Source organism: Mustela lutreola, chromosome 13, assembly GCF_030435805.1.
Source record: "Mustela lutreola isolate mMusLut2 chromosome 13, mMusLut2.pri, whole genome shotgun sequence".
Classification (NCBI taxonomy): domain Eukaryota; kingdom Metazoa; phylum Chordata; class Mammalia; order Carnivora; family Mustelidae; genus Mustela; species Mustela lutreola.
This window is the reverse complement of record NC_081302.1, coordinates 72,508,929-72,522,741: the sequence shown is the minus strand read 5'-3', so window position 1 is coordinate 72,522,741 and position 13,813 is coordinate 72,508,929. Positions and strand designations below refer to the sequence as shown.

The 13,813-nt window shown below is 41.0% G+C and overlaps 1 protein-coding gene across 7 annotated transcripts in view; it reads left to right on the top strand.

Moving 5' to 3' along the window:
* The window catches only part of FRY (FRY microtubule binding protein), a 437,325-nt gene that overhangs the window by 214,035 nt on the left and 209,477 nt on the right, over nucleotides 1-13,813 (top strand). For 6 of the 7 annotated variants that reach the window (XM_059144289.1, XM_059144291.1, XM_059144290.1 and 3 more), the window contains one exon: nucleotides 10,676-10,875. In XM_059144289.1, the coding sequence (XP_059000272.1) occupies nucleotides 10,756-10,875 (120 nt within the window). In that variant the 5' untranslated portion in view covers nucleotides 10,676-10,755. Of the gene's footprint in view, nucleotides 1-10,675; nucleotides 10,876-13,813 lie in introns of those variants that run through there. The other variant, XM_059144292.1, reaches the window with a different exon arrangement.

The window sequence follows — 13,813 nt, the reverse complement described above, 5'->3', positions numbered from 1 at the left end:
CCCTACCCATTTTTATCTCCTCCGTTGACTTGTAGAAATCAGTGCAGCTGTCCAATAAAATGTACCTAACTTTGAATGATCTCTTTGCTCCCTTAGGGTGACATTTAACTTGTTCCTGTATCCCCTTTGTTTTCTTGTAAATGGACATTAGCAACAATGTTTTGAAAACTTGATGAACATGGGCATAGGGCAAGTTACAACTCCCTCTCTACCACACTGCCAAAGTCATTTCTGTTCCAGTGGTAGGAGCGTGAAAGCCGCTGTCTCATTCAGATGCACGTAGCCAACATCACTTTCAGTGCTTGGGTGCAGTAACTATGACCAATATCCTGCCACTGATGGGGAATTTTGAGAAAGCTTCTAGAGTTGATACTCTAAAAATGCTTCTTAAACACCTTGGTTATCATAACATTTCACCAGGAAATCTGTTTTGCATATTTTCTTTATTGAGAAAGGGTGATATGACTGGACTTCAGGTCCCTCTGTATACGATTCACTTACTATCTTCCTTCCTGTTCCAGTAGACCCCATCCAGATTCCCATCTTCATTCTTTTTTTCATAGTAGGTGCAGTGGTCTTTAATTTGTATTGTCCTTCAAACAGCGCTCCTTTAGCCCACCCTTACACACCACCAATTCAACTTTCTTCCCAGAAACCTGCTAGCACCCAGTTGTCCTCTCAGTAAAGTCTAAACTCATTGGCTTACCGTTTAAGACCTTAATTCTAATCATAAGAGCTAGAAACCTACATTTTTATGGGACTTAAGAGTTTAAGTTTTTCATATATATACTTGCTCAATTATTTCATTCACACAGAGCTGTATTATAGAATCGGATGGGTTCAGTTCAACAAATATTAAGTAAGTATAATTGTTTAATTAATTGTGCCAGACACGGTGCTAAGTACATGGAAGAAAGACAAGATGGAATCCTGTTCTTGAAATGTTACAGTTCCTTAGTGAAGAGAAAGTTTGAACACGTGTGCTAAGACAGGCGTGTGTGGTAGGAAGGTGAAGCGAGGAGGGGCGACGAGAGACTTAGCAGGTCCTTCATGCACCTGTCATGCTAGTCCCTCTGCCTGGCTTGCCCTTTCTCCTCTCTGCCCATCAGAATTCTACCTGTCCTTTAAGACCCGGGTCAAATGCCTTCTATCCCCTAGTATCTAGCTAATCAGTGGCCCAGAAAGGAGTTGAGGCCTCTGTCCTTCACGAGGCCTCTAGTACAGGGTTTGTTGAAAGGCAGACTCTCAGTACATAATTCTTTTTTAATGTTAATGCAAGTCCTGGGTTTGCAGTTAGGAAGAAAAGCAGGCTTCCTCACATGTCCACCTGTAGTATAGGGAGTTGCCCGTCTCAGGAAGGTGAGTGGAACCAGAGAAGAAGTGGAAGAGTTAGGATCATCTGTAAAGCTTTCCTCCATAGAGAGGATAGATGATACAATCTCACTGGTTCATGTTAATTCAAGGGAAGCAAGTGTTAGTTTTTTAAAAATTTTTGTATTTGAGTATAATTGACATGCAATGGTACATCAGTTTCAGGTATACAACATAGTGATTCAAGAAGCTTATACGTTATGCTCCCCACATGTGTAGCTCGCATCTACAGAAGAGTCATCATACAAGTTATTACAGTACTATTGACTCTATTCCCTGTGCTGTGTCTTTTGTCCCTGTGATTTACTCATTCCACAGCTGGAAGCCTCTGCTTTTCACTCCTCATCACCATTTTGCCACCCTGGTACCCCTGTGGCGACTATCAGTATGTTCTCTGTATTTATAGTTCTGATTCTGCTTTTTATTCATTTGTGGGTTTTTTAATTTTTTATTTTTTTAGATTCCTTATGTGAGTGAAATCATATGAAGTTTATCTTCCTCAGTCTGATTTATTTCACTTAGCAGAATATCCTCTAGTCTATCCACTTTGTTGCAAATGGCATGGTCTCACCCTTTGTGTGGCTATGCTATATTTCATTGTATAGATAGACAGAGAGAGAGATACTTTCTTGTCCACTTGTCTGTTGGTGGCTAAGTGTTAATTATTATTTGAGTTGTGCAAGTCTTGAATGAGTGATGTTTTGTGACTTTTCAGTGTATATAGTTTTTAAAGATTTTATTTATTTCTTTGAGAGAAAGAGAGAGAGTGAACATAAGCAGGCAGAGGGGCAGAGGCAGAGGGAGAAGCAGACTCCCCGCTGAGTAGGGAGCCAGATGCAGGGCTTGATCCCGGGACCCCGGGATCATGACCTGAGCTGAAGGCAGACGTTTAATCCACTGAGCCACCCAGGTTCCTCTTCAACGTATATTCCTATATAGTCATAGAATACTGGTGCAGCAAGGACAACCTGGCCTGCCTCTTTAAGAATAGCATATAAGGAAACTGAAGCCCAGTTGGTACAAGTTCATCTGCCAAGTTCATGTGGAGCCAGACTTGGACTTTTGACTCCCCTTTCAGAGTTCTCTTCCTATGTTTTGCCTAAAGAGCATCGACTTAGTTAAAGTTAATGAAGCATATCTATAGGCAAATGGAATTAAAAACAATGTTATTGACTGGATTAATTGGTCTTCTTTGTTTCCCCATTTATTTATATCAGAGGCGTCAGGTTATAGTCCCAGGCCAGCAGCTTTGGTATAACATGGGACTGGTTAAAAATGCAGTTTACAGAGCCCCACCCCAGACCCACTGAATCAGGTGGGGCCCACCTTTCTGGGAGAATCTGATGTGCAGAGGTTCTGATCACCACTGATTCACATTGTAAGTCAACATATCTTTCTCAAAGTTAACGTTAAAAAGAAGTGCAAAGCCTTGCCCAAGGGATCACAAAGTTTGACTCAGTGGGTTGCAAATTAGTGAGGTTTTGCAGCATAAAACAAGCCCGAAGAGGAAGAAATGGAAAGGAAAGAAGACGAGAGAAGGAGGAGAGGCTGGCTAGGGAAGAGCACGCGAATGAGAGCCGCTCAGCAGCTCTGCTGAGGAGAAGGAAGCTGAAGTTCAGGATTATCCTGCCTCCAGCAGGTTATTCGATCTCCTTTTGGTGAGAAAGGACCTTGAAATGTCCATGTAACCTCATCTTCCTTTGCTCACAGATCTTGGCAGACATTCTTTCAGGCTCCGATGACAGTACCTACTTTGAAAATCGGGAAAGGTCCCTGTAATTGCATCTTAGCAGACGACAGACATTTATAAAAGAAATCACTGAAGTGTTACTGTCATTTCTCTAAGATAAAATACTAGAAGGCAAAGGAAGGGAGAAAAGAAGACGGCAGCCATGGGATACTTCTATTCTCTTTATGGAGCTCCTTCGCTCTCTCCCGGTATCCAGTCTTTGGGAGACCAGAGACAAAAATGATTTGGAGAGGTCACAGACTGAACAGAAATTCAGTTGCTCCTTCTTTGAATAATAACCAGTTAAAGTTGATGTCATCAGTGTATCTAGGAAGGTGTGTCTAAGGTGTGTGTCCTAATCAGATTTCATGTATTTTATGGGTCTTCAGTTCTTTTTTTTTTTTTTAAGATTTCATTTATTTATTTGATGAGGGAGAGCACAGCAGGGTGAGCAGCAGAGGGAGAGGGAGAAGCAGGCTCCCCACTGAGCAGGGAGCCCGATGTGGAGCTCGATCCCAGGACCCTGGGATCGTGACCTGAGCCAAAAGGCAACCACCCAACCAACTGAGCCACTCAGGCATCCCCTGGGCCTTTAATTCTTAACTCTTTTTTTGTACTCCTAGGCGTTTCCAAAGCGCTTCTCTAGGTTAAAAGATGCATTCAAGTTTAAGAGGGCCGACAACTTGGCAGGAGGGACTCCATGGCTGGCAGTTATGTTAGCCTTTCTAGAAAATCAGCAACTATCCTGATCTATAGGAAGGTCCCTTCTCCAAGTCACAACCTTTATATTTCATTTCATCATTCCTTAATGTCCCTAGACTGGCTCACACCCAGGCCAAAGTAAGGGAACCCACTTTATTCAGTCTTCACCATAGACATCTGGTTTGTTTTTAAATTCAGGGTCATTCGAGAAGGTCAGAATATATGCTATCAGAGGAATATGGAGTCAGATCCTGGGTCAACCACTTTGTGGCCTTAGGCAAGACACTTCATCTCTCTCAACCTACATGGTTTTATCTGTAAAAGTGAGATTGTTTGGCCTCTTAGGATTATTTCTGAGGGTTAAGACATTAATTATCCTGGATATATGTCTTGTGGACCCTGAAACTTGAAGGAACACAATTTGAGAACTACAGGACCGGGAGAACTAAGTGGTGGAAGAGAGAAGAATATTGTAGCAACAGAACTGGGAGGAACATTTCCCATTACCAGAATCATATAGATTCGTTAAGAAGAACTTAATGTGTCACTGATTATATTTTTCTTCCAAGGCAGAAAGCATTGCTAAGTGTTTTTACCTTGTATTCTCTTCTTGACTGATTTTGAAATATATAAAATTAGGCATCATCCATCTCTTTGTTAAGAAATATTTTTCTATTGCTCAAACTAATTGTTTCTTCTTATCCCAACATTTTCATTTCTTAATAATACTCTTTAGAGGAAAATAATTCTTCCTATCACATTTGGAAGATTTTTTTTTCTTTTTATCCTAATTTATTTTGCGTGACTTTTAAAGTTTCTGGTCATTTGAGTATTTGCAGTACCTTTTAAAATGCTGTTTCTTAAGCACCCTCATAAATGCATTAGTGGACAATTTATTATAGTTCTATACACAGTGTGACATGTTCTCACAGTAGCTGCGTCATTCTTGGTTTGTTATGTTTTATGAAATGTTCCTGTAATGCCAGTAAACAAAATAACTCTTACGGGAAAAGAGAGATTTGGGGTGAACATCAGGTCCTAAAGAAGGATCCCAGCACTTGGGTACTAATGGGATTTGCCCTCAGAACCTACAAAAGGAAAGAGTCCCTAAGAACTGGCAGCAAGAATAATGTATATCCAACTGTGAACAAAGAACTCTAATCAATTTTCTCCTGTGTTGAAAGATAGGTTGCATTGATCTCTAGGAAATAAAGTTGTTTAAATGACCTCCATTTCTAAGAAGGGTGGCTATGTTGAACAGTTACCACCATACAGTCTCAGGGGCACTTTAAAAGAAAAGGAAGCCTTTTTTTTTTTTTTTTTAATTTCAAATGCTTAGAGTCTGATTCTAGTTTCGGGAACGTCAGAAACAGCATCGAGTGTTTTGAACAACTGGCTCTGTGCTTGTCCATCTTTATAAGCTGGAGAAGAGCAGACAAAGATGGTGCTCTTTCCTGAGTCACGTGCTTTGTGGAGGCAAGCAGAGGAGCTGTGTGGCAGATGGGCATTGTGTTCATGCCCTTTGCAGCCTGGTTGACATACTCATTCCCAACCAGAACTGACACAGAAATGGGCAGGCCAAAGTGATGGGTTGGAAAAGCAGATCCTGCCCAAGCCAAATGTTGTTCGGGTTTTCTTAGATACCAAGATGGTGCACAGCTTTCATTCTTCTCCACAGCAGTTCCAAACTAAAACATTTGAACATTTCTCTTTCCCTTCACTCAGTTTAATTTTGTTTTTTTTTTCTTTTAGAGCATATTGTGATCTGTGTACACGTGTGTGTGCATGTCCAGACGCGCACGCACATGTGTGTGTGTACACAAAATTGTTGATTGCATGGCCCTGCCTCAGCAAACCATAAACTCCATGAGAGCAGGAACCATCTGTTCTATTCACTCCCACATTCCCAGTACCTGGAACAGTTCGCAAAACCTAAGTACTCCTTAAATAGATATTGGTTGGAATGAATGAATGGATGGATGAATGAATGATAGCCTGTAATGAGTGATGGTATTAACTTCACTGAAGATCTGACTGAGAAAACCAGTTGTTTTCCTGTAACAAATAGTGCCCCTTTTAGCCTCTGGGATATTCACATGAGGAAACTCATTATGACATTAACTTTCCTTTTGGTGACATAATACAAACGTAGGTGAATGTGATTTGTGGGGTCTTTGTCTTGGTGTTGCAGTTAGGAAGTCAGTAATTCTTGGAAATGTTGGTAATTCAAGGGGAGTATACTGAAGACCTTAGCCAGCTAGAAGCAGCCAGACCAAAAGGCAAGTTATGAGGCAATGACACTGGGGGAAAAATAGTTACGTTGGAAAGATCATCGCTTGCAGTCAGAAATAGATCTAATAAAGAGGTAATGAATGGGCCACAAAAGCCAAAAAGAGACTTCTTACAGATTAAGGAATGGAGCCTGTTCACTATAAGAAATAGAGACCGCAGCCTCTGGAGCCTTCCAGCAGAACCAAATAGAAGCAGATTTGGAATAAAATAATAACATCAACAAAACCCATTTAGGATACAAGAACACAATGGAAAAAAATTCAAACATGTTAAATCCAAGATAAAAATGTAAATGAGAAAATCTAAAAAGAAAGCAAATTTCCAAAAGGTTCAAGAAGTTGGGTCCTGGTTAATAGCTGAACGAGGTACTCTTTTTCAGGACCCCCGTCTCCGCTCCCCACCCACCAGAACCCCAGTGTGGGTGACTTCCTAGGTACATTGAGCTGATGTGAGCAGATGGGAAGATGAGCTGAGAAGAAAAGGAGAGAAGATAAAAACAGATGGAGATGAAGCTCAAAAATGTATGCCGTGCAGGAAATTTAAATAACAGTTTTCAATCTAGCAAATTAAATTGCTCCTTCAACATACATTTTTAGGTGGGGAAGATGAGGTAACAGTGACCTGTCAGGACCCTTTGATGAGCAGGGATCCCTATTTCCAGAGGCCCCACCATGGGGATGGCTGGGGTGGCCCGGACCCCACCAGGTTGGGGAGGGAATCCTGACCTGGACCATGAAGGATGCGCAGACTTGCTTGCCCGGCTGGACAGAAAGCAGTGGAAACACTATGGGTGGGGAAGAATCCGTTCAAACAGGAGCCACCTGCACTGGCAGAGCTGGAAAGGGGCTGAAGTGTGGCTGTTGCTGAATTGGCCCCGGGCCTGTTTCCATCAAAAATAAGTTCCAGTTACAAATCAGACCTGTGAGGAAAGAGATGTAATTCTTCAGAGCTAGATTCTTCAGCTTAATTCTGAATTCTTTATACACCCAAACCTTTTTTGTAGGATTTTCTTTTGGGAATCTACATCACTCTTTTCCCCACCTTATCTGATTGAGGACTGTATATCAAACCTCCTGTAGTCTTTCCCTGGGAGTTGGGGTCCTCGTCATGAACCTTAGTTGTGACAACATGCAGGATGGACCCGTCACTGCCCCCACACCTGTTGGAGTGTCTGATGCTGTGGCCCAGTGCCAAATGGCATTTTATGCAAATTCATTTTTAAATTTGGCAGGCTTTTTAGCATAGCGCCATTTTTTCCCCTTCTTTTGCTCTTAGAGTTTGCACCCATAGATATTGCTCCTTTCTCTTGTAATTTTGTTTCCAGACTCTCATGAACTTAAAAACCAGACCATTGATCCTACTTGTGGGCAGATTCAGAGCAATCAAGTGCAGAAGGAAAGTCTAACGAAGTTTTTCTCATAATGATGTTCTAGTGTTTGGACTGGTCTGAACTTTGGGACTACCAGAGAACATGGGCTTCCTGGTTCTCAACTATATTGTCATTGGATAACGGGGTTACTGAAAGGTGCCAGGTCATATGTTTACTTTTGAAAATCATTCTGACAAAAGACGAGAGTTTGTTGTGACTTAATTAGGGTAGGACAAAGTAGAGTTATTAAAACAGAGCAGATCCTGTTCAAGGACACTCACCCCTGAAATGTGACTGCATCTCCATCCGCCCAGGGGATGTGTTTGGAGCAGGAATGATGGGCTTGAATTTCTTGCAGCACTAGCGTGGGGCTCTGCCGGGCTAGGCTGGTTCCAGCTCACTAAGGCTGTACAGACTTTTGTACTCACAAGGATGTCTGGCTTTGAAGTACAGGGGACTAAGGGTCTTTTTGTTTGTTTATTTGCTTTCTTATAGCAGTGACTTGGTACTTTGGCCGTTTAAATGGAATATTCATCTGAGAGAGATTTTAGTACCTACATTTAGACTCTGGTTCAAAATGCAACATTGCAGGCAGACTGCAAGAGGTCACTCTTACAAAAAGTCCTCTCACTGTGGTTAGGAATTTTGGGGCCCCAGAGTCTTATAATTATGGATCTGATTTTGCAATTATATATTACATCAATTGGATTCATTCCGTCTTCTAGAAATGGGTTAAATCCTATGGAAAACTAAAGATAATGAAATACTGCCCTTCACTTAGATTTTCTCAGTTTATGTCTCAGGGGGACCTTATGTCCCTCTGTAAGTTGGCCTTGGGAGCCTTTCCACTTCCAAAAGACACCTGCACTGAGAGGGAAGCAGGCAAAGCAGAGGGGTGAGCAGCAGTTCATAGACATCACCTGATTTTGAATATGTCCAATTAGAATAAGTCGTGCCTTTTAGGGAGCCACTTGGAGTGCCATTTTACTAGTGACTCGAGATTGCAAATACCGCACCCTCTTCCTTTAAAGATTCTAACTACGGATTCTTCTCTGAGAGCTCCCTCTCTATGAATCACTTCAAGATGTACAGAAATAAAGTAAGCTGTCATTTTAGATAGTTATTTAAGGAGATCTGTTGTGTGTTATCTATGCCAAGAATTCTGTACTAGACCAGGAGGTAACAGTCTTGTTGGGAAACTTTCAGGGGATACAAAGCAGAATGTATGGTTTGGTTACAGGGTCACTGCTGGAACGGACGATGGGACCAGCTGATAATCACATCACTTGACTGCTGTCTTCAGAGTCTGTCTTCAGTAATGTGGGATGTACCACGTCAAAGAGCATGACTTAAATGTTTAAATACTGTAATACACCCTTACCAGTGAGGAGTGGCCTGTCGGAGGTAGGATTTGTGGAGATGGCTTTAGACACGGTTCTGAAAGGACAGGAGAATTAGGTGAGCAGAGAGGATGAAAAAGAGGCGCAGGGGAGAACAGTGTGCTCACGGGCCAGTCAGGGCACCAATGAGACTCAGGTGCCAGGGGGAGACAATATATGGAGGGCTGTCAAAAGCAGGCCATGCGTCTGAGGCTGGATGATCATTAAGAGCCATTGAAAATCTTGAGCAAAAAAGTGTTATGATTATAACCATGGGGAAGAAAGTAAAATGAGTGAAAGGAAGTCAGCAAAGGGACTGCTTTAATCAGCAAGCCTTAAGCCTCCAAGGGCCTGGACTAGGATGGAGCTTCTAAGAATATACTATACCTAGGACATATTTTATTTTTATAACTTGAGAGACCATAAAATTTAGTGGTAGGTGAGGTATAAGAAGACCCTTCAGCTGTAAGGGACCCCTCGCCGGTATGGCAGGTTAAATGGAACAGAGAGGAAGAGATGTAGGGAAAGAGAAGGAAAGAGAAGGGAGAACCTATACCCTAACATGAGGACAGGTTTATCATTCAATAAAGTAAATACAATTTTTGCTGGGCTTCCTCAGAATTTCACTTCGGATAGAAAGAAGGGAGGAGAAGCCTTGAATTTATTTGTCATTTTGAGAAAAGTGTTCGGCTTTCCTGGATCTAGGACTTTTTTCTCTTTCATTTTTCCTTATTTTATAACCTGTCCTTGTTTTAGAATCACCATCCTCTTGATATCCAAACCAGTACCCAAACTAGAAATTCACTTTTTGCTTCACTTTCTTCCTTAACCTCTGTACCCAGTCATCTAGAACTAGTTAGTCTTCCTTTAAAAAAAAAAAAAAAATGTCTACTTTATCATCATCCTGTCCTTAGCACTTCTAATGCCTCTGTCTTAACCACATTTAGCTCTTACCATTTCTTTCATTGACTGTCATGCCCGACCATCTCACAAGTACTTAGGTGGAAGGAGGTAGCACGTGTTAGAGTTTGACATGCCAAAGTGTAGTATAGAGGGCAGAGATGTGAAATTTTCATATATGAGTAAAAATTATTTTCTCTCTCAAAATAGTTGACTCCTTTGCATTCTGAAAGGAGGTCACTTCCTGGGGACTCTGTCAGCTGCCTCTATTCAAGATCTAATCCACATAGGGAATCTGCACATTTCATGAGGGATGAGGAAAGGCATCCCAACTTGAACCAAAGGGTGGCACAGTGAAAAGTTAAATCTACACCTTGAATGGCACAGATGGGGCACTGCCTGAGCTTTTTATCTTCCAAGAGGGACATCTCTTTCAGGGGCTAGAGCCAGCTGGGTTTCTGAAACTTCTGGGCTCATGGAAACGTCTGGAAGCCACCACCCCCAGAGTCTTTTCCATTATTAGAATAGAGCATGGAGAGCTCCTGGCCATTAGGAAAACCATAACAAGAAATCACTTTTTTCCCCCTACATATATTTTCTTAGTCCTTTTTTTCCCGGGTCATAAAAAAGAAGCAAAAAACATCTTAAATGTTGTAGGATTTCTCAGCTCTATTGCATGCTTACAAGGTAATTTACCTAAAGTAATGTGGTAAACAGAAGTACTTTGAGATTATCAAATATGGCATAATGCCAACTTAATGTAATCAACACACATAAATCTTGACACGGTTCCTAAAGAATAAGGCCAAGTTATGACATAAAGTGCAACATTATTGATACGATTTGTATCCTTATGTTTATGTTTTAAAACAGCCAATCTGGGTATTTATGATGTGATTTGCAGCCAGTAAGAGCATCTGTTATATTTTCCAGCTTCTCCAGTTGGCAACGGTTACATCAAGCCTCCAGTTCCACCTGTTTCTGGCACGCAGAGAGAGAAAGGGCCGCCAACCATGTTACCCATCAATGTGGACCCAGACAGCAAACCAGGAGAATATGTCCTCAAGAGTTTATTTGTCAACTTCACCACTCAGGCTGAGCGGAAGATTCGCATCATCATGGCAGAACCTCTGGTGAGTATGGGCCATGACACCCTTTTAAATTCATCTTGACGCTAAATATAGTAGATTTTACAGCTCCAAGAAAAGATGGATTTCCCAAGGTGTTTTTGATACCGTAGGTAATTTTTTAAAAGGTTAGAATTAAGTTTCCTGATTTAAGAAAAAAAATGAGAGTCAAGGACTTCAGAACAATCTTTGGCAAATACATTTAAGTACCATGCTTGGCTACTACATTTAAGACTAATAAGCATAATTTAACAATAGGTGTGAATCCTGGAAAAATTGTGTTTAGGGTCTCTGCTATATACATACGCTTTTCATCAAAATCTTTGGTCTGTTTTTAAAGTAAAGGAGAAAAAATCATTCTTTAGGTGGCTGCCTGGACTCCCAGTTTGAGAACATGTGGTCTTGGTGATCTATTGTTTGAGGAAGTTATTTGGTGAGTCATTTAGAAACACCTCTTTGTTTTCTGAAAATTGGAGGACAGGAAATTCTCAGCTCACTTACCTTTAGGTCCCTTATTAGACAGATAATGTCCTTGGACGTCAGTATCTTTCTTTGCAGACGATTCTGCTACAAAATGAGGCATGTGTTTAGCCTTAAGTGAATTGCTCTAACAAGGGCTCTAGAGTCCTGAATCTCAAAAGGACAGTCAGGAAGAAAAGTCCAGTTGTTAGATTCAGATTACTTGTTTTCTGACCTTCGCGGGACACACACAATAAGAGAAAAGGAAAGAAATTCAGAATGACACAGTTTTTTCTATGAAGCTCGGCTTTGTACCTCCTGAGAGAATACCGGGACATGAGAAGATGATGTGAGGTTGGCTTCATGGCATCAAGGCTTAAAATAATTAAATATAATATTATTGAACCCACTATATAAGGTTTTTAAAAAAAAATAACTAACGGATGATGCTCAACATTGTTAAAAATAACCTTTGTGGGGCACCTGGGTGGCTCAGCTGGTTAAGCATCCAACTCTTGGTTTCAGCTCAGGTCATGATCTCAGGGTCATGAGATCGGGGCCCCACATTAGACTCTGTGCTCAGCATGGAGTCTGCTTGAGATTCTCTTTTTTTTGTCTCCTCCTAGCTGTTCCCGCTCTTCCTCTCTTAAGAAAAAGGAGGTGGGGCGAATGACCTGTGTAAGAATCACATTTAAGGTTTAGGAGTCAAAATTCAAGAATATTTGTTAAATATGTGGTTGCCTGAAAGTTACAAATTTTGCATTTTATTTTTTATTTAGAGGGATGCCTGGGTGGCTTAGTTGGTTAAGCACATGCCTTCAGCTCAGGTCATGATCCCGGAGTCCTGGGATGGAGTCCCTCATCAGGCTCCCTACTCAGTGGGGAGTCTGCTTTTCCCTCTGCCTGTTGCTCCCTCTGCTTATGTGTTCCCCCCGTCTCTCTCTCTGGCAAATCAATCATTCAATCAAGTTTTCATTAAATCAGTGGAGGTTATCTTCATGAATTCTAACTTCCTGTTTTTAGAATGTTTCTTGGTTTTATAGTTTTAACCCTTTAAATTAAAGCTTAGTGCAGTACCTTTTCCTCATTCACTCATTTTTTAAAAAATTTCTGCTACTCTTAGTGCTAATAATAGCTAATATTCCTCAAGTAATTACTCTCTGCCAGTCTCTGGGCTTAATTTATTTTATTCTTTAATCTTCATAGTGACTTTAGGTAGGTAGTATTTACAACCTAATTTAAAGACAGGAAATGCTGGCACAGAGAGGGCAAAGTAATTACCCAAGTTCTCACAGTGCTGACTTGACCTCAGGCTGGATGCCTTCAGAGCCCACCTCTGAACCTTCTACATTCTGTAGCCAGTCTTTACATGGTCATTCTCGTGTGCAAATACTTTCTTTAATGTCTTAAAACAAACTAACACAGGACTATCCTGTAACTTGAATCAACCAAAAAATCCAGTACCCAAGTTCTCATTGCCCAAAACTGTACTGATCTTTGGAACCCTCCAGGTACCTCGAGAGATGCTGAGACTGTGCACCTGCCTCTCCTGGTGGAGGGTGAGAAGCTACCTTACTCCAGAGGTCATGGAGGAGTTTAAGGCACAGAGAGTGGGAAGTAACAAAGAAGAGTCATTTTACTCCTAACAGGGGCAGATCAGGGCTCTCTGAAATTGTCATGGTGAATTGTGCTAAGGAACAGGAAAGTTGTATAAAAGTTGAAAGAGATGCTAAAAAGGCTAGGCCCTGACACCTTTTGAGCCACCCCCTTACTAAAATAATAGTTTATATGTCATTATTTGAGAATTTGTGATGTAAAATATTAGGGTCAACTTGTGGGTTTAACCCAAAAATTGGGGGTTAACTTTCTTGTCTTTACTAGCTTGGAATTTATATGTATAGCATTTTCTTCTTGGAGTAAACATTATGTCTGAACAACTAATATATGCCACAGCATTCTTTTAATTAGAAGTAGGCATTTTTGTTCCTTTCAGTGAGACAACTTTTAAGTCCCCACAAGAAAAGTGGAGATGAAAAAGCATTAAGTCATGTTCCGTCAGCAAATCTTCATGGTGCGCCGAGGGTGAGAATCCACTAGAGGCTGAGGGCCAAGTAGATGAACATTATGTTTTTAGCTCAAGAAGTATATCAATCAATTTTTAGTATTGTTGCTTTTTATAAAAAAGGACTATTTATTCCCCCTTGTATTTTTTGGCAGACATGCAAGCTTCCGTGCCATATCCATTTCTGGTCTGCTGGAAAATGCTTAGTAATTTTTGTCCTTGTAGTTGCTTACTTAAGGGACAATAAATATGAGTAGATTCTGTGGCTTGCTACTGGATTCAAAAAAGGTTAATGTGCATTTGACATTTTATTCTGTAGCCATAGCAAGAGTATTATTTTTGATGTAGGTATAGTATGGTTAAAGTGAATTTCAATAAATGGCCCTACTGTTTCTCTTGCTGAGTTATGTCAAAGACAGAGAA